Source organism: Leptosomus discolor, chromosome 15, assembly GCF_034619465.1.
Source record: "Leptosomus discolor isolate bLepDis1 chromosome 15, bLepDis1.hap2, whole genome shotgun sequence".
Taxonomy (NCBI): Eukaryota; Metazoa; Chordata; class Aves; order Leptosomiformes; family Leptosomidae; genus Leptosomus; species Leptosomus discolor.
Window position 1 is genome coordinate 14,509,120 of NC_141405.1, and position 27,987 is coordinate 14,537,106.

Genomic DNA, 27,987 nt, shown 5'->3' on the forward strand with positions numbered 1-27,987 from the left:
AGCTCCTCAGTTATACATTCCACAGCAGAAGCTGCCTGAACTGCAGTTCCAGCACACTGAAGTTCAGCTCCTTTGACTAAAGCCTGGAAGGGCCCAAAGGACAGACACCAGCGTTTGAACACAGCGTGCTCTCCTGCCTTCAGGATCCTCTTATCTCAGCACAGAGCCCTGGATAGCTGAGGTTACAGATAATCAACACTACACATGTTCAGCGCTACTACAGTTACCATTTCTTTTGTAAAAATGTAAAGCAGCAAGGACAACACGCTTTGGAGGTGCAAAGCTGGCAGGCGACCACTTGATTCTATTTGATCAAGATGTTGCTGAGGGTTAAATTCTTCAGCAGTTGCTAGTAACGAACAAAAAGCGTCCTTTGGCATTTACTAAGAGGGTGCCTCTATGGAAGAAGGAAAGCTTGCCAGAGCCCCTACAGAAAGGCAGGCAAACTGGAGCGCCCTGACAACAAGGCAGACATTTGTTATAGGTTACAGCTGCTGGCGGGACGGGGAAGCCCCTAGTTTAATTAGAGTTTCAGGAACCCAGGGAGACAGCAGCAAACAGACAGAAGTGTTCATAATAGAGGGCACACTAGGCTTTCCGGAAAAGGTGAAAGCTGATTAGTGGCTTAAGAGATTCACAACATCAGCAGGAACATTAAAAAAGAAAAAAGGTCACCCAATCCAGACTTCCTAAGGCAAAGAAAGGACATTAAATAAAAAAAATCAAGCCTAGCTCCAAAGTTAAGACATCCCATAGGCTCCTTACCTGTGCAGATGACCAGAAGAGCCAGAGAGAAACAAAACATTTATGGGAAGGGGAACTGTGGGCTCACAAACTCAGAACTATGGGCAAGCACCGAAGAAGTCAAAGTCATCAGAGACTATTCAGCAATCAATTCAAAGCTCCTTTGAAACAGAAATAACACTGGAGGAGGAACTCCAGTGCTCCCAGTGAGACAATATGACCCATGACTTTTCAGGTCTTGGTGCTCATTTGCTCTTTTGTTTGAACCATGTGAAAACCATCATTTATCAACATTATACTGATGGAGGAAGGCATCTCTTAATGCCTTACAAGGAACCAGAAACAAGACATCTTTATCTACTGCAATCCCACCACAGCTCTAAGCAGCTGAGTCAGCAGCAAGGCTACGTGCACCCTGTTCCACCTCAAACCGAGCACAAACATTCATCATTACTCAGTTATTTCATCACATCGTAGCCAGACTGAGATGCCACATCATTAGGAAGAAAAGGATGAGTTTGACTTCTTCAGGCTTATTTTACAATAAGGAAGTGCAAATTATCCATGCCCTCGAGCAGCCTCAAACTTCCTCCCCAAACAGATAGCAGAATGGCCGATTCTACAGACTCTTCCCACCTAGAGAAAGAGGCAGCTGGGATTATTATTGAAGGTAATCCTGGAACTTGCACAGAGGGCCACAGGCTTCTGTATAAAAGACTTTATGTTTTCAAAGTCCCAAGCGCAGCTTTCTGCTGCCTATAGGGTTGGTAAATGCAGAGGGACAGCTAACGCCAAGGTGTGTCCTCACAGGATACATCCAACGGCTTTGTGCATCCTGTTATTCCTGCCAAGATCAAAGTTTTACTTTTACATGAGTCACAGGTAGCGACACTGGCTGCAGTCTCTGATTGGGCCCGGGATTTGCTGGCTCACAGCCTAGAGGATCTCCATGTGGGGACCTCAGGGAGTTGGCTGTTGGCACGATTAATCACTATGGGCACACCCAGATTCAGGCTCACAGTAAGTAAATATCTTCCCCTAATTAGATTCACAGTCCAGGTAAAAAAAAAAACCAAAAAACCCAAAAAAAACAAAGGCCATGAAGCAGATCCTACGACTCAGACGGGGGTTCAAGAAAGTAGGAGCCAATGGACTGCCAGGTCAGCAGCTCAAGCATCCTGCTGCTGAAGGACACGGCCATTGGGGCTTAGTCTGTACATTCTCCTTCCACCAGCTGACCTAAAAGTTAACAATTTAATCAGCACAAGCAATAGGTTCTTGTAGCTTTCTGTGCAGCCAGCACATGCACTGGGGTAAGGCAGATCCGTTCAGCTGCTCCCAGGCTCTGTGCGGGAGGCCAAAGCACAGCCAGCTACCGGGGTGTACCCAGCGAGAAGTCAGCTTCTCAGTAGTCAGTGGAGGATATTTGCTTGCCAGATCTTGGTGAGGCAGACAATTAAAGGGAAAAGCTGCATTTAATTTGCTTCAGTTTCAGGTAAATGGGTTATTTGACCAGTATATCCATCAGTCCAAAGATATACTGCATAGCAGGAGAGAAAGTGCCAGCACAAACTGTGGACTCAGTCCCCTCCCGAAAGGAACGGCGGCTTACAGTCCCAAAGCTACGCTGGAGACATGGACAAGGGGCACACAGTTGCTTTTTTTCCTACAGATGGCTAGGCATATTTTTCTAGTGCAGAGAAAAACCAAAAGAATAGAGAGCTGGCTGTACCTGGACAGCCTGGGGCGTGGATCACCCGAGCTCTGCTAAAGCATCTTGCCTCAGCGCTCTCAGTGAATAACACTGCTCCCCAGGTAGGATTAAGAATTCCTGTCCCTTTCAAGGTTCACTTGTATGCTTCATCCTAAGCAGCCACAAGGGACAAGAGGCAGTACCAGGTGCCACTTTGTCTACAAAGGTCACCCTATGCAAAAACCACAAGCAAAGACCTGGTAAGGGTGATCAGAGAGGCCTGGCTTTCCCCTGGAGACAGGCGAACCGGTGGTGCCTGGTCTCTTAAAACTGCATTCTTTGGCACTCTAATCAAGTCTGCTTGGCATAAACCATGGTGTGTGGGTTTCTGATTTCCTGGCACCAGAACAGCCAAATCAGAGGGAAGAACTGGAGGCAACAACATGCCAGTGAGTCACCCATCCATGGACGGACACTAGTTCCCTTTCTGCTCTGTAGGCTGAGAAATGCAGAAAGAGACCTGCAACTCAGCCATATTTTCTGCTCTTATGAACACTGACTTTGTGCTGAGATATCCTAAGGGCTGGAAAGAACATTTCTTACAATCCAAAAGGTAAACAAACATGCTGCAAAGAACCTGAGGCAAAAAAAATGCATCCTAAAAATATTATTTTGCAAAGCCACAGGGAACAGCAAACGCGATGTCCTACCAGCATGACATGCTCTTCACAGCGGTACAAAAACCCCAAAAGGACAACACTGATGCAGAATTCTATCAAAATCAGTTTCACATAGACTTCCTCCTCAACCACAAGGCAGCTACTGTTGAAACCTCCGCTCTTACTCTTTCAGGCTTCGAGTATGTGATCACTACTGTAGCCTAAACCAGGACAACCATGCCCTTCCCAGCTGCTCATCCCTACCGTTTTCTTTGTGCCAACTCCAGTGCTCACCTAGCACGCACTAAGCAGATGAGGGAATGGACCCAGCTGGAAGCCTCGGGGAGGGGGAAGCAGGAAGAGCAGTGAAGGTGGATCTCAGCTGGCTCCAACTCCCAGAGCAGCTGAAGGCAAACAAAGCTCAGCACGCGGCCGGGGGAGGTAAAACAGAAACATTACTTTTGGCAGGAGCCTACATTTATGCTGTACTTAAGCAACTACTCGGACTTTAAAGGTGACGCTGAACAGCGTACGGTTATCTTTTGAGAAGGGCAGGCCCAGAAGCTTTTCATGTGAAAAGCAGTTGTAGAAAACTAAGGAAGACACTGACTTCCACACAGTGATATTAGACAAAAGTTTAGATGTCCAGATTGGAGAAGTTACCTCCTTTGTGTCAGAAAATCTTACACCTTTTTCCATTCAAGAATTCTAACTCTGAAAGTCCAAGACGGGAGCGGTTCTCACGTCACACCAACCATAAGGCTCTTGCAACAGTTCCTTTTCAATTAGGTAAGATACGGTCTAAGGCAAAAGCCCTACAGAATCATGGCAAGTATGCTGACTTCTAACAACCTGGTTCTGCACAAAGTGAGCCTACGTGCTCCTCTGTGGGTGCTACTGTTGGGAAAGGACATTAACGACAGACTGCAAACCTTAATCCAGGTCTCAGGCTCACCGGCACTGTCCACTCATGAGTGTGTGACACTGTAGTAAGTGCCCTCTGTGCAGCTTTTAAGCCTGCAGGCAAGTCTGGGCTGTCATGAGATAAATGAGAGTCAGTCTTCTAATCTGTGCATGGGGAAAAGGAGACAAAATTGTACCCTGAGCCTTATACCTCAGCTAAGAAAGGACTTCCCACTACATAGCTTTGCAGGTGTGGAGCTTCACCTATATGTAGAGAGCAGAAGGGCACCTGTTGCTCAGATATTCTTCACTTTTTACCCACAGTGCTCTTGTCTCCTCCGCATTTCTAGTGTGCATTTTGAGGCATATCAGTAGTTTGGAGAAAAGATCTCTGTTGCATTCTATGATGCAACTGGTTAAAGCAGTTTTGCCCCCTGAAGTCTGAAAATTCAATAGAACAATTGGGTTGGTGCAAAGTCTGGGCAGGTCAACTGAAAAGGACTTAAGTCCAAAACTCCCAAGTGACGGCTGCTGTAGGAGTTGCAGCTTAGCATCCTAGATTTTACTGTCTTATTTTATGTTTGTCACACTTTATGGCTGAAATATCACGTTTGAGCCTTGACAAGCTGACTGGACAGGTAACAAGGAAACTTGTAAATTCAACTTTTATGGTATTATTACGCACTACCACAGAACTGCACTAGTAGCCTCAGGAACAAGGGGTTAGCTCAAGATAGTCAGACCTTCAACATAAAATACACCTTCTGTGCAGCTCCCCAGAGACCAAGCAGAGGCTACTGTTTCAAGCTGATGACCCTGGACTTTCCAAACCTAATAATGGTGCAATGAGTAAGTGAGATGTCACAAAAATCAAATAAGTTTCAGTAACCATGAGAAAACATACGTTACACCACATGGACAGAGTGGCTATAAATCACTATATGGATCACATTTAAGTGGGGACATTTTACGTAAGATTTTGAAGCCACAGAACAAAGTATCTGCCATCATTCCCAGTTATGCTGGTTCTCACAGAGGTGTCTGGACAAAGCTACTGCTTTATTGTTTTTAAGCTCAACTAGAAAAACACCAACACTGCCCTTTACATATACATCTCAGACATGTAATATATATCAATATTTTCATATTTTTAGGCATGGTACCTTTCTCCCAAAAGAAGACTTCATTGAAAATATTCCACTGAGATAAAACATTGCAGGCAATAATTCAAACTACAGCATTGTCAGGACAGAGTGAAGATGCTTTTTACGAAGGGGAAGCCTAGAAGGCCCAGTTTGAAAGAGACATGCGAATAAATACTTCTGAGCAAACTTACCAACTAGCTCCTGAGGATCTCTTTTCTCCAGTTCTGAGAATTCCTGGGAGGAAGGGGAGAAAAAAACCCCAGATTTTAGTCAAAATACACTTCCATCTAGAAAGCTATATTGTCCATTTGTTTAGAAATGTACACATTACTTCTGAGACAAAAGAATAAAAATTAAGTATGAAATGCAAGTTATTAGACAATAGGGCAATGTTCGTACCATAGAAAGTCAAAGCCTAACAGGATGCTCTGTTTCCTTTCAAAGCTAGTGTCTAAATTTAATGAAAGAATTTAGGCTTTGTTTCTAGTAGTCCTGGACACTCAGCTCCTCCTGAAAAACTGCTGGTTTTGAAACCTTTCCTCAAAACAGATCAAACCACGGATCCTTCATTTTTGGTGACTGGCCCTTGGCACGAGCCAAGAGTCAATGTTTCAGAGCACAGCTAGCTAAATACAAGCTGGATCCAGCCTGCAAAAAACTCCTTCAGCCCTGGGATTGCCTACCACAGGCCTGGGCAACTTGCAGTCCTCTGCGCAGGGCCAGCAGGATTCATTCCCCAGAGTAACATGAAAACAGCTGAAATGCTCCCAGAGCCAGCGGCAGAGCACGACTTCGGGGCAGCACCTGATCAGCCTCTCTGCAGACACCCAGGGCTCTGCAGGGTCCTGGGCTGCAGAGGTTTGCCAGACGGTGCCAGAATTCACTCCTGTAATTGTGCCATTCAGGGCTTTGGCTGATAAACACTCTACGAAGCAAAAGGCCAGGGGGCACGGTGGTGATGCAGATCCTGTATTCCCATTTCGGATGCGTTCACCAATGCTCCCACTGTCAATCCTCTCTTGGCTGCTACTTTCCAGGAGCGATCTAGCCCATCTGCTCTACCAGAAACTCAAGGGCAACCTCCACTGGCTTGTAATGATCTGCTTGGAGACCTTCTCAACATGGCTAATCCCTCCCTAGTTATATAAATTAAGGCCACTTCAGTTGCGGGAGCACAGCAGGTATTTGCATCAGAGTCTGCTGAGCAGGAGGTGTTACGTAGGATAAGACACTCTTAAATACGCTTTCACCATACTGAGACCAACATTCAAATATTTTGGGGCTTCTGAGAGCCCCCAGGAGAGTCACAAGTGATACCAAGCTCGGCACAAACAGAAACACTATCAGCTGTATCCCAACGTTGCCCTCTCCCCCCTGCCTCCCTCCGAAAGACCTTTTGTGACTCACTGGACTGTGCGTCCAAAATTCCTCAGTGCCTCCAAACACTGAAGCTATTCATTCAACCTGACACAGACATAATGCTGCCTCCTTGCTGCTTAGTAACCGCTCTCTAAATCCCCTCCTTTACTCCGTTTCCAATCAGGTGAGAGATGCATAAGGTGAGGAGAAAGCGGCAAGGTCACCAAGCCAGATCTGGGAACAGGCTGTGCCAAATTCACTGTGAAAACCCACCGATTTCCAGCGAAGGCAAAGCCCTCTGGAAGCAGAAAAACAAAATTCTTTGTGTGGCATTAACTGCTACAGGGCACTTTTTATAGCCATTCATGAAAGGAGGAAAAAAAAAAAAAGCACGCACTGTTTCTCCGTAAGTACACTTGGATCACAAAAATACAAGGCTAAAGCTATTTTAGAAAAAAAAAAAGTACACGAAGGAACATGCATCCTCTTGCTGGCCAGCTGGCGAGGCCCCAGGCCGCTTTGTGAGATGGACTGCAGTGTAACAGCCCCAACCCCTCTAACCTAATGCACTCGGTGCAGTGCATTAACACCTCTTCTCCTGGGGTCTTAGGAAAGAACAGCACAAGCAGAAAAAAATTAAAAGCATGACATTGCAACGCAGAAATCTTACACCAAGAGAAGGAGTTCTCTTTGGCAAGAGGATGGGACAGGAATCCAGGGAATCTAGGCTGTGCTCTCCGCAGACCTACGCAGACACGGCGTTAACGTAGTGAACCTCAGTTTGCCACCAGAGAAGTGGGGGCACTTCTGCAATAACTAACAGGTTGGGAGGACAAATTCAGATTAGTGTGCAAACGTTGCACGAGGGCTGGAGAAGTTCATAGAGCTACAAATAACAAGGTAACCACATGTCCAGGCAGCATACAATGACTCATTAGGCAGTAAACACATGCAGTCAGAAGGCTGCTTCATTCCCTTTAGGGGGAGAGCTTAACTAGATACGTAATTAAAAGTATTTCTCACCTTGGTTTGAGACAACAAGCAAATGTTTGTTGAGGTGAAAGGAGGAAACTAGTTTTATTCCAACCTTGACTGAATTACATCCTGTACTCTTATCTTTTGAAAGTTTTCTTTGAAGTGGACCGAGAGGGAAGAGGAAGAGCCAGGCTACGTCCCTGAGTGCCTCTTGATCCTTCCTCTTACCTAGCACTGCATTTATTACTCCAACATCCCTCCCATCTTCTTCTGCCCACTTGTCCTCTCACTATCCAAGAACACAAAGGCAAGAGAAACAAATCCCCCAAATGACCAATATTGCCAAGCAGGCACTTAAGCAACCCAGTGGCACAGTCAAATTCAGGTGCCTTAGACGTGTGCTAAAAGCCCTCAGGAAGGCTGCCCTCTTATTTGGCCAATTAACAGGGTTGCAAGGGTATCTGCTGTATTTCTGAAGTTTTCAGAAGCCCATTTTCAAGCCACCTGTAGCTGTCTGGAGCCAGCTCCAAGCATAAACACACAATTCGCAGGAAACACAAACTAATATTCCGGGAGATAGTCTGATAGACAAAACCTCTCCTGTTATGTACCTTATATTAGACAAATACCTCTAAAATGTCTGATGCATTAAATAGTATGTTTTATGAATCTCCAGAATCATCAATAAATTCGCTTTCCCAGAAGTAAGTTTGTTCTTAAATTTGCATCCTTTAATCCTAGAGCTACAGCATGTCTGCCCCATTTATAACAGGCTAACTAAAGCCAGTCCGATCAGGCTGTCCCTGGGTATTTACCCGGCCTGATCACCCACACCCATTTCACCACAGCCGCTCGAGCAAGTCCAGTCTCCACATCCTCAGGCCATAGCCGAGGCACCAGAAACCCCAGCGCTACACCAAGCAAAAGAGAACAAGTTCACTAACATATTACAGCCACACCTCGCTGCCCAGAGGATATGAATTTTGCTTACTGATGAATTACTGCTTACCTACACCCACTGCTCCATCATTAACAAGCTGAAGACATCAACACAGCTTTTCATTAAGTCGGACTACTTTCAAGCCTCTTAAATGCCTTCAGAAAACAAAGGGATGACCAACTCCTCCTACAGTGCTTGTTCGTATCTGCTCAGTTTACTGTCTAACGCTATGGCAAGGCAAGTATCAACAGCTTGACCAAAGGTGTACAGTTTGGCAGATGTCCGATGTAAGAGGACTTGTTCAAACCTCTGAGTATCTACTGATGATCCAGAACTTAGGGACAGTCTAAAAACCTTCAGTGCAGTAATCACCCAACAAGAACTGCCCTATACTCGCTTAGGCTAATTTAAGCCTGGGACACACGTTAAATACAATGAACTGATTAGAAAAGATAGCATTTAAAAAAAAAAAAAATCTGCAGATCTAATCTAATAAAAAGTTGAATGAAATGGTGAATCACCAAGTGGAGAAACAAGGTTCAATAAATTCTGCACAGTTGCTATCTTTTGCTTGTGGAAAAAAAAAAGTATTTACACACGGATGAGAGATTTCCAGAAGAATTCCAAGGCATTTAAACAATGGAAAATCTGGAAGGCAACTGAATTTTAAGTAGGGAAGTTACCTGAATCCATTCAGGGAAAGGCAATCTTTTTGTAGATTACCACATCCTCAATACCCAGCCTGCTATGTATCAGTATCTTACATGAAGAGCATAAAACTAAGCAGGTGAGTGGTTCCAAGCAGAGGGGATTTTATGTCAAATCTCTCTGTCAGAGTAAATATATGAAAGCTATTCGAGCCTTCACGTATCCCAGACCTACAGGCATCGTTTAGTGGGTTCATTTCTACTTTTTTGAAAGTGATCAGGATCCAAATGAAGTTAAGACTTACTAATGGCACCTGCCAATACTGCACAGTTTTCACAAGCTCGACCTCTGCAAGCCTCTAGGGGAGCGTTTCTGAATTTACTTTTGCAGCCAGCCTCTTGCTACTTGCACAGTCAGCCTGGGCACAGTAGTTATGCTGAACATTCCCTCTACCATCATGGAAATATAAAACTTGGGGGGGAAAAAAAAAAAAAACAACGTCCCACGTTAATTCTTCTTCTCTAGTCATTTTATCCCATCGAGTATTACATGATGACCTCTACGAATGGCTAGAGTTAAAAAAAACAAGCAAGCAGTACGGTCCTATTCCTCTGATGCACTCAGCAAGTCGATTTTCTGTCTGCTATCTACTTTGCAGCCTAGATCTCACAAGATCAACTGTTTAAGGGCCTAAAGCCAGACGGCCTTGCTCCAACAGACCCACTGAAAGGAGTCAAGCGATGCCGTGACGCTTCAGAGCCAAGTTGGAAGAGGACCGAAAGACAGCAAGACAAGCAGGAGACAAACTCCTTTCCCTTGATCTGGAGGCTAACAAAGAGCAGCCTCTGAAGAGCGCAAACTATTACGGACAAAGTATTAAAAAAACCCAAACAACAATAAACCCCCTTTTTTAATACCTAACTGGATGACTAAAAGTCACATTTTCTGCACTTCTGAGAGCAATTCTGCACATCAGCTCACCGACAGCAGAAAACAGTTACCCTATCACTATTCCTCTGCGCATTCAGGAAAAGGTTTTTCACTTTTTTCTACTTCCCCAAGACAAATGCTTTCTTCAAGCCTTGGGCAAGACAACGCTGCCTGAAAGAGCCTGGCTGATACAAACCCAGCTTGATGGTTCAGTTTTCATGTATCATAGTCAGCTAAAGAAGAGCAAGCTGAAGGGGGGAGTGGAGGGGGTGTGTACACCCAACGAAAGGGCTGCATTTCAGCTCAAGATTTCACCTTGCTGAGGTGAAACATAGACCATCTTTTCAGTCACTGAGCGTTTCCATTCAGTTACATAAAAACCAGTCTGTGCTCAGGTTCCATGGAAAATAAAAACAACCAAACACAATCCTCACAGTGTGGAACTGAGATTAAAGGAAGGAAGCAAAAACAATATGAATCCGAGACTGATGAATTCAAGTTTGGAAAGGCTTGCCCAGAACAGCTTTATTTAATGGAAAGAATGGACTGACTTACAACAATGCTCACTAAATCCTTCCTGAAACAAGACCCATAAATCCAGTACAAAGCTCACATCGAACACAACTGTTGGTATTAACTGTTGGCAAAAGGTACAAACTCAACCACCAATTTGTTGTAGAAGCAGCTGTATATGTTAGTGCAGGTGTACTTCAAACTACAAGAAGAAACGGTTGAGCAGGGATGCAGAAAAGATACAAAACAAGAAACTGATTGCTTTAAATAAGATGCAAATTGTAAGAAGCGGAGAAGTTGATGCCAGATTTGCCACTGCTCAGTTGTGTTCCCAGACTTGCAGCCAGCTTAGTCCTACAGCTCCATTTTTCCACTGACTTCCAGTTAGTATTAAAAAAGTAGCTAGGAAGCTTCCACAGTACCCCTCAAGAACATTTTCTCTTTTTTTTTTTTTGTTTAGGAGAGAATGCTCTTGCATCACAGAATTTCTTCTCTCCCCTAACTATTTCACCTGATTGCTTGCACATAAAGAAATTCAACACCAATTTAAACTGACAGCCACAAAATGTATAGACCAGTCACACTGTTGTCATGCTAGGGGATTAGTTTGAACATATTAATGCAAAGAATTTTTCAGTGCAGACCTTCCACTAGTAGCCAGCAGACCTGCTGCTGCAATAGTTGTTACAGTGGATTTCTCTCACCTGAGTAACTGCCAGCAGTAAGTTTTTGTAATTTCCCCCCCCCCCCCCCCAATTCAGAATATCTCCTGTGGTCTTCATGTATCAACAGCCTCCTCTGCCTAAGTATGATGGAAAGAAACTCTATAATTTAGCGTAAATTGCTGGAAGAGTTATATAAGCTGATAGTGAAGATGGCCTTGCCAGAGCAAGCAGGTGAAATGTTTCTATGCAGGCAGCAAGAGAGACCTCTCTGAACTCTGGATCATGTGCCTTTTTTCTTTTCTGCCCTTTTTTTTTCCCTCCCCTTTTTTAAAGGACTATGCTAGCAATTATGTTCTTGCTTTTTTTTTTTTTTTTTTTTTTTTTTTTTACAAACATCAGAAGTGCTTTGGGAATAGAACACCAGAAACTTCTCCTGTTATATTGAAAGGGCATGACAAGAACGATTTAATTTCTTGCTCACCACATCTGCCTGATGTTGGTGTGCCATCAGGCTGAGGGCAGCAAACGGAATGCGTGTCAAGCGTATTTAGAATCTGGGGAAGAGAAAGCAAGGGAACAGAAGTACAGGGCTTTTATTCCTCCTCCCCCCTTTTTTCTTGTATTGTGAGAGCAGAGAATCCCGAGAGAAAGCTTGAAACAAGCCCATTTCCTACAGCCATATCCTGTTTGCCAGCTCTGATACACAGCTCCAGGCAAAGTGCCCAGTACAGGATAAGAAACTTAACTAAGAAAAAACTGTAGGGACCATGATTTAGATACTAAGAGAAGCACATTGGCTCAGAAATAAGCCACCTATTTAAAAAAACCTGATACATCCAGCCTTCAATGACACTCATGTACAGGCTGCACAAACCTACCTATTTTGAGATACTATTGTCAGACAAAAATGGAAGGAAGAACAAGTCAGGAAAAAGTCAACTCCTGAGATATTCCTTAATCATCTTATCAAAACAAAGAACGTGTGTAGCTGACACTGCCTTTTACTTTTTAAGCTAAATGAAGTCTAAAAATCCACCTTCATATTCATTTCAATTTCATTGAATAAACACTGAAAAACCAAGATATGGCAAAACACTTCAGTGGGAAAATGCTTTAGAAGGGAAGCATTCATAGCATAAAAGCCTTTAAATAGCTTCTTTGAAACTCAGTTCCACTCACCTGACATATGCTAGCTCAATATTTGACAAAGATTACTTGTTAGAAGTAATTTCCAGCCAAGGAACTGTGTGCCAGGACTTTCACTTTCCAAGTGGAGGTACAGTAACATCTGCCTTACGACTGCACCCCAGTCCCAGAGCTACCTGCTTCCCTTGGCTGCCTCCTCTCTCCCTCCTTCTCCACCCCTGATGCTAGGGGCCCTCCAAGTTCAACATCTGCCCATCACCCTGCGCACGTGCTTCACAAGACCACAGAGTAGAGTCTCCACAGCACAGACACCAACCAGGGCGCAGCGGTGCAAATCGCAGAACAGCCTGCACGGAAGATGGCACAGCCCACGGGAGCCAGGGGTACAGTCCCAGCAGTCTCCACCTGAAGCCACCATGGTCTGCAGAGACAGGCCCTGCTCTGCAGAGCCCATAAATTCAGCTTTCAAGTCACTTTTCTTCTTACAGCGGAACAGGAATTCAGAGGTGAAGTATCAGCACCATATGACAAGGCTTGAAGAGTCAAGCTACTGTGACGATTTCATTTTTTTAACAGATTGTTGCAGTGCAGAATCAAGTAGAAGGGAGACTGGGCTGTGAGAAATCTTAAGCCTCACAGCAGCAAAAGAAAGGCTCAGGAATGCTGACAAAGTTAGCTTCTTGCACAAGCTTTCTTCCCTAATACACGTACTAAAACTTCTTCTTCGTGGTCTGCAGTAGAGGCAAGGCGTAAAAGCAAGTATCCTCACTGGGATACACGCTCCTCCATGAATGGATCCCATGGAGTTTTTGCAGATTTTGGTTCTTCTGTACCCAGAACGGGGAAGCTGGAGGAAGCTATTTTGAGATATTTGTTGGTATTTGAGGCAATCCTCCATCTGTGCTGCCTGTTCAGACTCTCACTCTGACATGCACCAGCAGGCAAATTCAGAACAGCCTATTTCAGTACAGCAGACAGAAATAATCGTAACAACAGAACTGGACTTGAAGAACTTAGACCCTTATCAGGTGAAATATGCAAGGGGAAGCAGCTCCAGAAAGGACCTTTCTTCAAGTTTAAAGACAAACAGAAAAAGCCTGTCTCTTCCTTGGGAGAAAGGCAAGCCACACCTGTGTCAATAATCTGTGGTATTTAGTACTGCAGGGAGTGAAGAGTCTGCCACAGCATGTATGCCTGCCGGGGAGGAAGGAACAAGCATGTCCGTGGACATGTCTCATCTTCCAAACAGCTCAAGAGCTGGACTGAAGCCAGCAGCTCTAAAGTAGGTAAGCCAGCTTCAGACACCAACCATGCTGTGATCTCTCTCTCTCTCTCCGGCAGACAGAGCTGGAGACACAGAAGTATGTGGGGCAAGGGGCAAATAACCAAAGATGCTGAACACTATTTTGTTTCCTGCATGCAAAACTGCTTAACCACTGCTGACATTCTCTGGCAATAACTAAGGTCAACCACCTAGTTAAAAAATGGGAACCAGGTATCAGCTGATGTTCATGTCTGAGCACTCACTGTAACAGGGGACACCACTAGAAGCTGGGCTAACTCTGCTCCCCCTAAAGGCTCTCTGCACGTAGTGCTGACTGCTGAACTGCCAAACGCTGGTTCCCTCGACAGAGTGCTGGAAAAGAGCCCGCCAAACCTAAAACGAGGGAAAAACAGGTAGAGGTGGAAGCACAGACAGCATTTTACACAATTATATTAAAAGGAAGCTAGAATACCAAAAAAGATGAATCCAAGACTGCAGTGCTTATCACCAGCACCTTCAGGCTGTGCTCACAGGCAGGACTGAGTGGGAAACAAGCCACTGGATCTAACCTTAACGCTAGCCCTGGAGACTGCACAGTTCACGCTCTGAAAATGTTTTCGAAGAGGTACACAGCACAGCCATGCATAACACGAGGCCATTTTTAAAATACAGCTGCTCTTTTGCCAGTTCTGCCCATCAGAGGCCAATACTAACCCAGAGAGCCTCAAAAAACCTAAAGGGGGGTGGGGGTGGGTGGGTGTGTGTGCAAGAAAAAAGGAATATAATGAATTTTGTTTGTTTGTTTCTGGTTAGACATGGGGAGTGCCCTTCTAGAACACACTTACAAACCAGTTATATCCTACCAGATCCAGCCACCACAAGACAACTAATACAGAGCCACTTCAGCCATTGCAGGGTGCACTGGTTTTGGGTGGAATGGCAGTTTTAACACATGTCCTTCCGTTATATGACCTTTAACATATTCCAAGTAGAATTTTTAACACTACCTCTCAACAACTGAAAGCATCAAGGGCTGGTATTTCCTAGGCAACCTTCACAATTTGCCACTGTCAAAGTAAAAAATGCAAACTATTTGCTAAAGCTTACTAATGCCACCTCCTTTTACCCAGCTTGCCGTGGAACACCTGAACAGAAGAGCAGTGCTTTAGTGATACAATTCTTCCCAAACACACTTTCTCCTTTTCTTCAGAGCAAAACAGTTATACTCGAGGTGAAAGTTACGGAGTAGGTTCAGGCACCTTTTGAGAATCTAGCTTGATGAATGTATCCTGACTTCTGAGAAATTAATACGCTTTATCAAAATAAGAGTTAATTACAGGGATTACATTACTGCACACAGCCCCATTTATTGGTCCTTAGCACTTGCCGCTTCTACTTTAAATCAAGATAATTTTGGTATTTAAACAAACAGGTTACTGGGTGTGCAAGACAAAAAAAACATTGCAATCAAAAGCCTCTATCTAAGTATTAGTACACACCTACACATCATAACACAGTTAAATTACTTTACAGGTATGCTGGATCAATAAAAGCTAAACAGAATAAAATGCTGATGATTATCAAGAGGTCGTACTCAGACATGCTTAGAAACACGGTATTCCTCTGAAAATCGGACACCCTTTTGCTAGCTCCCAGTTTGGCTGCCTCTCCACACAATGCCACAAGGATGCAGAGGGGACCCTTCAAGCAAAAGCAGAAAAGGAAAACACCAGAGTAGCCACCTGCTTTGAAAAATTTTTACCATGTGTTAGGCATTCACTTGCCAAGGGAGTGGCAATATTTATCAGCTTTCCTGCACTGGCTAGTCCTGATACCACAATCAAAGCTCCAGAGTTAATGATTTCCCCCTGTGAAAACTCCAGTGAGGCAAACTGCAGGGCTGGGCTCTGTCCTTGATCAACGCGTGCAACATGTTACTCATCCAGCCCTGCAATATGAAGTACAGAAGCCCTCAGGTGAGACTTGGAGCACAAGGTCAGTATTTCATTTAAGGTTCTTTCTCCTTCTTCCTGCAGGGCTGGTCCATTTAGTGAGCTCTGGAGGCTTGTATCTTGTTACTGCATCAAGGCTCTTAACCACAGCCAGCTGCTGGCAAGAGCCCAAGCAACTTGCACTCACTGCACAGGCCGTTAACCCTCATCATTCCAAAGCAATGCCAGCAGAACACCAAATTTCAGACCCGTTCCCACAACATCCTTCATTTTGTACCCATGGCTCCATCACCTGAGACAAGGACGCAAAGAACCCGTCCAGGGTGTGGGATTCCATCTTTTTAACACCACGTCTTTGCCAACAGCTTCCGTTGACCATTTCTTTTCCCTTCTAAGCAGAAGGTTTTGTTTCTGAAGCGCTTTTAGGACAGATGCTTGTTCACAGTTGGTGACTGCTCACTTAAAAGCAGGAACCCTTAAAGTGATTTTGGTCACTAACAAACGTGTCCTGTTCCAGAGCCTGAGCACATCCATCCAGACCGAAAGTTGGAAGAGGAATAGTTTTACCTTGATTTGAATCTCCAGTTTTCCACGAGTGCCTGAAGCACTTCAAAATGCAGTTACAGGATGCATTGTATCTGACCTCGCTACTTAGAGGAGGATTCTGCTTTTTGCTGCAAGCACACAGTGGTCAGAACTGGTTCACAGGCGGTCAGTAACAGAAGTCTGCTCTGGAAGAATGCTTTCAGATGACTGATGAAGCTTAAATATTCTTCTATTCTTGGCACACTCTCTTCCCCAAACAGGTGTACAGAAAATTCTCCACCTATCTCTCTGAGGGCAGACGGCAAACAGCGTTTTGACATCCCAGTGTTTGAACCTGAAAAGCTTATTGTGACTTGCTACTCAGCAGAAAAAAAAACCAGGAAAGCTGCAGTCCCATCTAGCCCTTTATACTGACTTCAGCTCTAGTGAGGAACAAGGGCTGTACAGACAGACAGATGCACCTTCATCAAGATCCACAAGGGGATACTCCCTGGAATCAAGATAACCCGAGCTAAATACGAACACCACAGGTGGGGTAGAAAAATATCTCCTCATTGGGGCAGGCTCCAAATTCCACTCTCCTCATCATCACTCTACCAGAGAGTTTTTACACCATTCCCCACTTTCAGTCTCCCTGGTCTATACCCACAACTGACACCAACTGAACCTTTTGGAGGTTTTGCATCTGGTGCTATCCAAGTGCAGAATAAGGGCAACTCACAGGACGAACCAGCAACAAGGGAACTCCTTCTCCATGCAACCCGGCTTAAGTGTCCTGGTCAATTATTCAAGATATAATATCCAAGTAGTTCATTCACCATAGGTACAGAGAGGCAAAACACCAGAAAAAAATGCTCAATGTATATTCAGGGCTTGAAGACTGTAATTAACTGATGAATTCCAACGGGTTTATCTCATTCATGCATTTTAAATGATTTACCTTCTGCACACAGTCAGATTCAGACCCTGGAAAAGCCCTAGCCATATATGAAGGGGCCGTGATATCTATTTAAACACGTTTCCAGGTCTGTGAAGTCTTACAAAGAAACTGATAGAGCAACTGACATAACACTCAGCTGGGACAAAATAAAATAGAAAGTTATCTGAAAGTGTTAGCAACTTATAATCAAGTGCCTCATTTTTTGCCACACTTTGGATTTACAGTAACTACAGCTCTTAATCACTAGTTGATATTGCAAGCTCAAAGCAATGAGGAAGAATGAGGAGAACACTGCCCCTTGGTGGAAAAAGGGGATAGGAAACATTTGCAACTGCTCCAAGTAAAACTACTTTTACAATGTTGTTCAATCTCCCCCCATCCCGAGTGAATTTCTTAACAGCATGGCTAGTGCAGCTCCAGCAGCGCCCCCCAGACCGCCGTACAGCAACACGCCTGCCCCAGCACAGCTCAGCACTCGGCTGCCTTGCCGTGTGCTGTGTAGCAAAGGTGTGCTTCTACCTCTCCCGCAAGTGCCAGCTGGCTATTTAGCTAGAATTCAAAAAAAAAAAAAACCCCAAAAGCTCAGAGAAGGCTATTGCCTTTCTCACTTACATATGAAGATATCTATTAAGGATGACACAGAAGTCTGAAACTGCTGAAGTTCAGATTTGCCTCCCTGCTAATCTTCTCAAATCCTCACCTTTCATGCTAGGATGGCAGGAATTACATTTTACTTTTTTTTTTAAGCTTTAATTTATGTTTTCAGTTCTTGCAGAGTTCCTACTACAGAGTGTACCCAAGATACCAAATGCTTTTAGTACACCCAGTGTTGCTTGCTTCCCCACCGAAGCTGAAACACTACTCCGTGGGCACGTGCAGCTCTTCAGAAGGGCAAAATGCACTTGGACAGTAGCACATAGAACTCACTGAAATCAAGAGGCTTTTTAAACAGGCCAACATGAAACATCAGCAACATATTAAAGCAGTAGTCACACCACTCCGTGGTAAGATTTCTGTATTCTATCAATACTCCGCCAAGAGCTACTATAGTCCGATTTTGTTCTTTCTCTCTGTGCCAGATATTTTCTCCTTCGTCCTGAAGTACTAAAGCCCTTTTAGAGGAGACAGAAATGCACACAACTGGAACAAGGCCTGCTACAGAGGTTGTGGTGATGTACATCAGATTTCTCTTTTAAGGAAAACCCACCTACTCTTCTTTCCCAGCACGCATTCAGATCCAGTTTTTACAGAAACATCTTGCTAGCACGCTTGTGAGCCACAATGGCAAAAATTTAGAAGTAGAAAAAGGATAAGAGGGGGAGATTACCTCTTCCTCTCTTCCAAAACCAAGGTAATTTACTTGCAACAAGGAACGGAGACAATACATTCCATTTCCAAGTGCCTCCTACCGGTATGCCAAAGGCGTTAATGATATTTCACACCCTGATGCAAGAGACTTCAGCTGCAGTACAGCTGCCAAGATTTTTCAACTGTGTATTAGTATAAACCCATAAAAATATTGTGGATACTGGAAGAAGGTGCTGCTATAAAACTCATTGAAGCAGAATAGCTAAACACACTCGTTTGCCTTCCTCTTGTCCCACCAAAGCCCTATGCTAATTCAAATGCCCTACAGAATTTCAGTTTGCAGTGGAGCCCTCCGGTTGCCTTAGCAGATCTTAGAGACTGTCAGCATCCTTGAGGAAGCTACTGGATAAAATAAAGGCCCTTGCAATTGTCATTCATTCAGTATCCCTCAAGACTGCTTATATTGGGGGGGGGGGGGGGGGCATTGAACTAGCATAGGAATTTGAGCACAATTCTCTATAAAGTTTCAAATCGATTCAGTCTTTTGTCTGTCTTCCAGCTTTTCACCTGGTGTATGTTCCTATGTGCTGTTCAACACCTGTTGTTCAGCAGAAACAAGATGTAATCCCAAGATAAAGACAACTTCAACTATTTATAATAGCTATCACCTGAAGATCTTAATTAACTTTTTAAATTTTAAATACAACCTTTACAAAACAGCTTCATTCAGAAGGACAGAAAGAGAGCTGGAGACAACTGACTTGATTTTGACATGTGTCATGACCTCTAGAAGCCTAAGATCATTTCTTTATTAAGTTGTTCTAAATGAAGACAGTATTCCAGCTAATACTAGTCACAAGAGAATCCTGCACCAAATACAACATCTCCCAGACTACTGCAGAATAGGCGAGATGCTGTCAGAAAACCTACCTGAGATCTAATACACAAGACGACCAAGTTCATGAATGCAGGTCTTCATGACTCAGCTCGTTGCCTAACTGGTTCACTATGTTTGGCAGAAGCCAGAACTAAAGTAAAACAAACACATTACAGCTACAAAAAGGAAAGTATGAAACTAGCTACGGAAGATCACAAACGAACACCAAGCCATGCTGTTAAGACTTATTCCTCTTGTACTGAACTTCCCCCCAACCACCACACCACACTTCCAAATACCTTTAGGTCACCAGCCTCAGGTTTTTCAGTCTCTGAATCGTCATCTTCCTACAAGACAAGAATTTACAGGATTAAGCTTAAAGAGCAGGCTTGGCAAGTAACTGCACTTACAGCAAAGGGCTTGCATTCAGCAGCCCAGCAGTAGTCCAAGACCCTTTCCATGGAAGTTAGTTTTGCCCCACCCACTCATGACCAGAAAACAAGTCCTACAGTCAGGGAAAGAAGTGTTTGTTTGGGTGTTTTTCAGGCAGAAGCACCACTCAGTAGCAGATGTCCCCCGCAAAATTCATGCAGCTCCTGAATGCTCAGAACTAGACAATAAGGAGCAGACTGGGAAAAAAGCATTTGTCATTTGATAACTGTCTCTTCCAGTTGGCAGCGGGGCTTTTTGCATTCGTCCCTGTTTAGCAGTACTCACAGAAAAAGCAGCACTTGCCAAGATCTATTACACTCCCAAGTGTACATCAGCAACACACAGAGGACACACAGCTGGCCTGCCACCCAACAAACATGCAGGCTCGGTGAGGGCCTGGCCTAGTACCAAGTCCCAAAGCTCCGGCGATGCCAGCTGACACAGTCTCCTTCTTATTTGGGCAGTGCTCTCGTAGCCTCGTTTGCAGGTGATGTGAACTTGCACAGAAGGGAACCACTGACAAACTTCATTGTTTTAGTTAACAGACCCCGTTCAGCTTTTACTTCTACCCAGAAATAAAGCAAAGAACTGGGTAAATTTCTACCCCGTGAAAGCTTAAAATACTGAACTTAGCCTCGTGTAAAATTCTACACTGTGTGAGAAGGAAGCCTCAGCGTTGGTCCCAACTGGTAGGTAAGCCTGCTCTTCTACTGCTCTATGAGCTGCTTCACTGGGGATCCTAGAGTTCCCTGTGTGTCTAGGCATGAATACATACTCCGGGTTCAAACCAAGTTTGAGGAGCAGAAAATGTATTTCATGCACACACAACTCAGCAGAATGCTTTTTTTCCTCCAAACTTTGGCCCCAAAACAAGAACTTGGTATTTCAGCTTCAAAAAGAAAAACAAAACAAAACAAAAAGTACTGAGACGGTTACATGCAACTGAAAGGAAGAGTTTACAACGAAGTGCCCACCTCAGAGTATTAGCACACGAGCAAGTTATGGCAAGGCAAGCTAGAGAATGACCACACAATAATGTCAGTAAGTTTTAATTGCCTGAATTAACATGCATGTCTCACAGAAGTGAGACATTGAACTCCTTCACTTCACCTACTCCCCAGCTTATCCTTCTGAAACATACATGTACGCCAATCATTCAGTCTTAACTATCAAAGTTTAATAACAGTAGATTTGTAACTAGAAAAGAACCATAGTACGAAGTAACTTGGTGTTTATCACAAATGAGATTTCTGTCCCCTCCACAGTCCCACCTTTATTACAAAGTAATTTTCAACAAAGCCACAATGGGCTGAATCATTCATATTATAGACAGGTAACTGCAACAAACTCCCCAAACCTCCTAGCCTACCAGGGGACATCGCTGAGGCAACATCAACAAAGAAGCGTTACTGAGAACTGCCTTTGAAAAGACAGAGGCTTTTCAGTCACTGTTAAGGTAGATAATACAAGCACAGAGTTGTTTAGATAAAAGCCCAGGACAACCTGAGTCCAGCTCACGCTGCTTTCTAAATACAGCTCATCACCAGCATTCGCTACTAGCAGAAGAAATAAAGGCAGCTCGACCAGAGAGAAGGCACCCTGTGTAACCTGCACGTGTCTGTACCCTAACCACAAATATATGCAAGACCTACTGGTTGGCACCAGAGCACCTCGATCAACTGCCTTTACTTGATGGCAAGTTGTTCCTCCCAGACGACGGACAGCTGCAACCTGCCCTGAAAACTGTGCGTGCAATGAAGGCTGCTCCATTTACCGGCCCGTTTGTCAACGCAAACTAAGCACGGCTGATCCTGACAAGTATCTGGATCGCACCTACCACTTTCTTCAAAGTAAAGAGATCTCATTGAAGGAAGGTCTAGAAATTGTGGATATAAAAAGAAGAATCACTAAAGCATTAAAGAAACATCATTACTTTGCTTAGCCAGAGGCCAGGAGCAGACCCTGAATGCTAGTGCTGGCGTGGCACCTTCTCCAGTCAGCAACAGAACAACACCAAAAGCAAGAGCAAGAGACGGACAGATTTCTTGTCTGCTACTTGGGAAAAACAGATGGCAGAAACAGCGAGTGTGTCATCAGAGACTGATCTAATGCACATAAAGAAGACTTCCACGAGGAAAGATGATAGTAACATAGTCCTATTTCTTTCCTCCACTGAATAGCCAAACACTAGAACAGGGACAAGGTACCATATTCTTAACATGTTGATAAGCAAAAGGTTGATGAGAAAGAAAGGAGACAAGACCCTCCCTCCCCAGTCCCCCAAAACCTGTTTTGCTTTTACAGACACAGGACAGAACTACATATCCTTTTGTGTGTTACAGCTGCTCTCACAGCTACAGGCCCTGTCTCACAATGTACCAATTACCTCGATATTTAGGTGACGTTACACACGCGCCATGCACCTACAACGAACAAAAGTCACTCACATCTAGACAGGACAGCGTTGCATCAAAATAACCTGATGCAGTGAGTGGGTTTAGTTATACACAAAAGAATAATTTAAGACGTCACAGAATTTAACTCTTTTTAATGCTCCAGCCGACCATGCAACAGCGTGTTCCTTTTACAAGGCCCTCACATATGCTAACTGCGCTTAAAGAATAATTTGAATTTAGTATGGCTGTTGACGTGCACCAGCCTTTTTCCCTTAAGAGAGTCAAACAGCATCAATACAGTCAAACAACACGAACTGTGCCAAGCTGGTGATGGGTTTCAAGACAAATGCTTTCTACTGGAAAACAGAGTGGATACAAGTATTTGTGGAGTGCCGAAACCTACACCAGGAGTGAGATATTCCGGGCTGCAGCTTGGACTGCCAGTCAGGGCCTTTCCTTGGGGAGAGAAAAGCCTCTGCAACACGTGAAGGGGTCAGAGCAAGCAGAGGTACTTACTGACTGCCTGCTGTTCTCATCATCCTCTTCCTCATACCCGTCCTCGTCGCCGTCCAGGCGGGTGAAGTCGTCATCTCCATAGCCAACTGAGACCAGGCCTCCTTTCTCTCCTAAGGAGGAAGGGAAAAGGAAAACCGTGAGGGAAGGGGAGGTGGCAACGAGCGGGGCCCTCCCCACGCAGGGGGGAAGGCGGCGGGCCGGGCCGGGCCGGGCCGACCCAGGCCGAGCCGAGCCGCCCCCTCCCCCGGCCCCCTCCCCGCCCTCACCCGTAGCCGCTCCCCCATCGCTTCCCGCCGTCCCAGCCTCGCTGTCCGACTCCGGGTCCGAATCCTCAGCATAAACCGCCAACGAGGACAAGACGCTCCGTTTCGCCGCCGCCATCTTCCGCCTCAGCGGACTTCCGGCGCCTCGAGATGACGCGACCAGCGCAGTCGCCATAGCAACACCGCCCTTCTTCTTCCGCCCTCAGCGGGCTCACGTTAAACCGGGAAAGCCCCAGCGTCCGCCCACGGCGAAAGGAGAAAACCCTTCAGCGAGGCGGAGCAAGTTTTCCATGGCGGAGGGAGAGGGGGGGATAAAAGGCGCGCGGCCTGTTTCTAGCGGGGGGCTGGCCCTTTAAGAGCGTCTTCTGACGTCATCGCGCGGCGCCGCGACAGCACCTGCCGAACCTTGACCAAGTGTGAGAGGGTCGGGGCGCGGAGGGGTACGGCTGCGGGGGGGGGGGCTGGGCATGAGGCGGCGGAAGGACACATCCCTTCTGGGAAGGGAGCGCGTGTGAGAGGACGACCCCGGGCTGCGCTCCCCCTCCGCCCGCGGGTGGGGCTGTGGGAGGGTTTGGGGGCGGCGAGCCCCCCCCCCCCCCCCCCCATGGCCCCCCCTCAGCCCCCAGCGGGGGTCCGTCCCAGAATAAACCATCCCTAAGCATCCTTGGGGGGGCCCTAAGGAAAAAAGGGGGGAGCCCGAGCCAGGGGGGAGGTCGTGAGGTGGCAACGAGACGGGACAGGCCTCGGCCCGGGGGGGGGGGGGGGGGGGGTTCGGGTTTAGCATCGGTTCCTGTCACTGTTCGCAGCTTCTCCACGATGAGCGGCAAGGCTGCCCCGGGCCTGGAAGGCAGGGTCCGGCAAACACTGCGGAAGGTCTTTGGGTTTGAGGCCTTCAAGACTTCCCTGCAGGAAAGTGCGACCATGGCTGTGGTGAAAGGTGAGGCTCCGCCTGGGAAAGGTGTGAAACACGCCTGGGCTTCCATCTTCTTGCGCGGGGGACGCTGCGGGAGTTGGTATCGTGCCTGTTTTGACGCGTCACCTGGACTAGGCAGGACCACCCGGCCCTCCTGGGCCTCCCTGGCTCCGAGGTCATTTCGGTGGCCCGGGAGCAGCAGCATGTGCCTCACGCAAGCTCTCCGAGCGCGGCTTTGCCCTGCCTGTTCCCCTTTGCGTTGGTCCTGTAACACCCCCATCGCATCAACCAGGAAATGGGAAATGTTGAAAGTGCAGCATTGTTGGTATCTCCTCTGGAGGCATCTGCCAGCATGTTTACAGTCAGATGAGGTCAAAATTTTTGTACGTTTTCAGAGTAAACCTGTCCTTGTGTTAGAGATGATACCAGCAGAAGACTTGATTCCCTGGCATCGTTTTTATCGGTTCTCTGAACCAGGTGGCCATTATCAGAAACGTGATTTTGCTGGTGCGATCGTACCCCCCAACGCACCGCCGATGCTTGGGCGGGCAGCTCCCGCATGCAGGCTGCCAACCGCCAGCTCCCCTGGCAGATCTCACGATGCGAACCGGTGTCAAGCTCAGCCTGCAGGGTACGGTTATGGTTTTCATCTCTGGCCAGCAGCTGTGCCGAGAGCAGCCCAGCCAAAAGCAGAGTTCTGCCCGCAGGGCGTCGCTGCCTGTTAATGCTGCCGTGCACTGGCATCTCTCTGGCTCGAGCGGGTACCACTTAGCGCAGTGACTGTCACTAACTGCATGACGTTGTCTGCGTGGTTGAGATTTCCAACCCTTCTTTCCTATGAGGTACCTTTCTGGGATAAGCTTTAAGAGGATGTGGTAAAGATCTGTCACGGGGCTGGTAATTTGGTAACGGGAGGTCTGTAAGATGAGTGAAAGCAGGTTGTCTGGAAGAGAATTAGCATGAATAACTTGTTTAACTTCTCTTTATCTTGGTTTCTGTGTATCTTCTGGTGCTTTTGTCAGGCCGTTTCTAAATGTTTACAAAGCAAGCAGAGATTCTTTGAAGGAAACCATTGCAGGCGTGCAAAGTATTGCTGTGCTTTTGGAGCCTAAAATGAAGTCTCTTTTGTTGGTATGCCACACGGTACCCGGACATGTAGGCTGTTTCTCACAGATTACGAGCCCTTGTGCCCACCCCTCCAGACAGCGCCCTGGGAACTCACCACTGCTCAGTAGCTTTGAGCTTTCTTCTGTTGTCTTTGCAGGCGAGAAGGATGTCTTTGTATGCATGCCCACAGGGGCAGGGAAATCCTTGTGCTACCAGCTTCCTGCGGTGCTGGCAGTGGGCATCACCATTGTCATTTCACCTCTGATTGCCCTGATTCAGGTAACTCTCTCCCATTAGCTGTGGAAAAGCAGTCAGTGAAGCGGGTCGTGAGATGCTGGAGGCACAGCTGCCTCTTGTCTTTCTGTCTCTGCTGGTGGCCTGCCTCTGGATTCTCATCTTCATGTCTCAGTGTGTTTTCCTTACCCTGGTGATAGATGAAGAGACTGCAGCTTAGCTGCAGCCCAGAGTAACTCTGGTATGATGCTATGCAGTTCTCTAAAAGCAGGTTTTTCTTCTTTAATAATAACCTGGTGGTTTTTATAACTGAGCCTTTCTCCACTTTCTTCAGTTGTCTTTGACCTCCAGTGTGCTATACAGAAGCAGCAGAGTACCTCAAATGGACCAAATTAGATCTTTCCCCAGAAGAATATTGCCATTATGCCTATAAAGTAATAACTCCAGGAATGATGAAGTTGCTTTTGAAGGCATAACTTGTTCTGCATCGAAATGTCTTTTTGTTAGGTCGGTCTTTCTGTCATGGGAAGAAGCTGGTTTAGCAGAGCTGTTCCTTGAGCATTTTTGTCTCAGACCTTTTTTTTCCCTGTATTTTGCCTTTTCTATTGTTTCATCACTTGTTGGGAGAAACACCTCCCTGTAAGAGTAGCTGTAGCATTGCTTAGACTTCTGTAAAGCACCTGATTAACACTGCGTGATGGCTGGTGGTGTAGGCTGCTGGTTTGGTTTTAGTGGTGATTTGGTTTCTATAACTGCTTTACAGTCTTGATGTAATACATTTAAGAGCAGGCTTGGTGATACATCTCAGAAAGGTCTTATAAATAGTGAATTTGTTCCAAGTGAGAGGATTTCTAGTTAAGCTCCAGCACAGACAATATTTTATCAGTGAAATGGAGGTTAAAAAAAGTTACCACTGTGAGATTTGCAGGTGAAGCAGAATGTGTCAGAGTGACAAATAGGTTGAGATGGGCTCAACGAGTGTTTGGGAACAGAGCTGGAGCCAACCTTCAGAGGTCTTCTCATCAAGGCCTGAGTTGGGGTGGCTATGCCTGAAAGGATCATGATGTATTTCAACCCAACTTCAATAGCTCAGTGTGTGCAGTTTATTATAGGGAAGGCTGAGAGCTGGCTTTGTGAGCAGAAAACGGTGGATATTAAATTAATCACTGAAACCACTTACTGAGTGAAATAATAAGTTATCTGTTTTTCAGGACTATTCATGTCTTCTGAAATGTTACCTGCTAGTCAAATGCAAGTGAACAGCTCAGTGTAGGGATAGGGAGGTGAATTTATATGCCCAGGGTTCGTCTGGATGTATCTGGATGTGATGCCATGATTTCTTCTTGGTTTTCATGGCATGATTCTCATCCAGACTTGGTTCTGTTGCAGTTATGATTTGTGTGATCCTTGTACTTTTTGTCCCACCTCACTGTGTTTATAACATCCTTTAGCTATTTGGGAATGAAATGCACTCTGTTATTGTAGGGTGGTGGTGTTCATTTTCCATCTGTGACAGCTCCATAGTGTAAATCCTGAGGCGTGTTGGCTTGTTTCAGCTCACTGTGGCTGTGATGAGTTATTTTGCAGAGATCCCTGCTGGTGTGCCCTAGCAGCAGAAAGACTCTCTTAAAGTGAATGGGTGCACAAAAATGCCGTTGGATGTTAGAGCTGGACAGATGTGCTCACTGTTGGAGATAAAGGCATCTAGAGTTGAAGTTCTGAATACCCAGACTGTAGGTGTATGTTGGCCTGAGACTTGATCCTGGAGGTGGAAGCTGGGGCCTCACCTGGATCTCCTTAGTAGTCTTTCTTGGTGATGATGACTTATTTTATTCCCATTTGCTTTTTTTCATTTTAATTTTGTCTTTACTCTAGGATCAAGTGGATCACTTGCTGGCTCTGAAGATCAAAGCCTGCTCTCTGAACTCCAAGCTTTCTGCCCAGGAAAAGAAGACCATCCTGGCTGACTTAGCAAGTGAGAAGCCCCAAGTAAAGCTCCTGTACATCACCCCAGAGATGGCAGCCGCTTCTTCCTTCCAGCCTACGCTGAACTCTCTGGTGTCCCGAAACCTCTTGTCCTACCTGATAATTGATGAAGCGCACTGCGTCTCCCAGTGGGGACACGATTTCCGACCCGACTATCTACGGCTGGGCACCTTGCGCACTCGCATACCCAGGACACCATGTGTTGCCTTGACTGCCACTGCCACCAAGCAGGTCCAGGAGGACATTGTGGCAGCGCTTAAGCTAAAGCAGCCGCTTTCCACATTTAAGACTCCTTGCTTCAGATCCAACTTGTTCTACGATGTGCAGTTCAAAGAGCTCTTAACTGATCCATACGCCAACTTGAAGGATTTCTGTCTGAAGGCACTTGAAGTGAAGAACGCCACTGGGGTAGGTTTTACACGTGGGGAAGATGGCTAAACTGGACAAAAATCTACCTTAACGGTCACTGACCTTCCAGTGGTTGGTGTGGCCCTGACGGGTCTGTGGCAGGGAGGGAGGTCCCTGGAAGGAAAGGGCTCACGTATGGTTTTTAGTTCCTCTAAAAGGGCTCACATACGGGTTTTAGTTCCTATAAAAGGGCCCACGTATGGTTCCTCTAAAACAGGTAGAATGTGAAGGCTGCGTTCCTTTCAGAGGTGTCCTCAGAAAGGGCTTGGTCTAAAAGAAAATGGATTAGGAATATGCGACTAGCATTTCTGTCTTGGTTTGTTGTGTCCCAGGCAATCATTGTGTGTTTGTGTTCTCCTCTTCTCGTCTGGTGAGGGTGAACAGCATTTGGAGTGGGGTTGTATTGAATTTCCTGCTCTAACACTAATGCCCAAAATAACTCTTAGCAACTCAGTTACAGCCTCTGCACCTGAATTTATCTGTAAGGTGGAGGGAGACTGCTTCTTGCCTTGTGCCCGCTGGGAG

The 27,987-nt window shown here is 45.8% G+C and overlaps 2 protein-coding genes across 3 annotated transcripts in view; one reads left to right on the forward strand and one right to left on the reverse strand.

Moving 5' to 3' along the window:
- Positions 1-22,932, reverse strand: part of SAP30BP (SAP30 binding protein) — a 30,924-nt gene extending 7,992 nt beyond the window's left edge. Inside the window, exons 1-4 of the mRNA XM_086473555.1 lie at positions 22,818-22,932; positions 22,552-22,661; positions 19,507-19,554; positions 5,336-5,378 (exon numbers count right to left, since the gene is read on the reverse strand). Of these exons, the coding sequence (XP_086329681.1) occupies positions 5,336-5,378; positions 19,507-19,554; positions 22,552-22,661; positions 22,818-22,932 (316 nt within the window). The remainder of the gene's footprint in view (positions 1-5,335; positions 5,379-19,506; positions 19,555-22,551; positions 22,662-22,817) is intronic.
- Positions 22,933-23,203: 271 nt separating this feature from the next.
- The window catches only part of RECQL5 (RecQ like helicase 5), a 38,854-nt gene continuing 34,070 nt past the window's right edge, over positions 23,204-27,987 (forward strand). The window contains exons 1-4 of one of the 2 annotated variants that reach the window (XM_086473801.1): positions 23,204-23,230; positions 23,621-23,751; positions 24,992-25,113; positions 26,944-27,462. In XM_086473801.1, coding sequence (XP_086329927.1) covers positions 23,631-23,751; positions 24,992-25,113; positions 26,944-27,462 — 762 coding nt within the window. In that variant the 5' untranslated portion in view covers positions 23,204-23,230; positions 23,621-23,630. Of the gene's footprint in view, positions 23,231-23,615; positions 23,752-24,991; positions 25,114-26,943; positions 27,463-27,987 lie in introns of those variants that run through there. The other variant, XM_086473802.1, reaches the window with a different exon arrangement.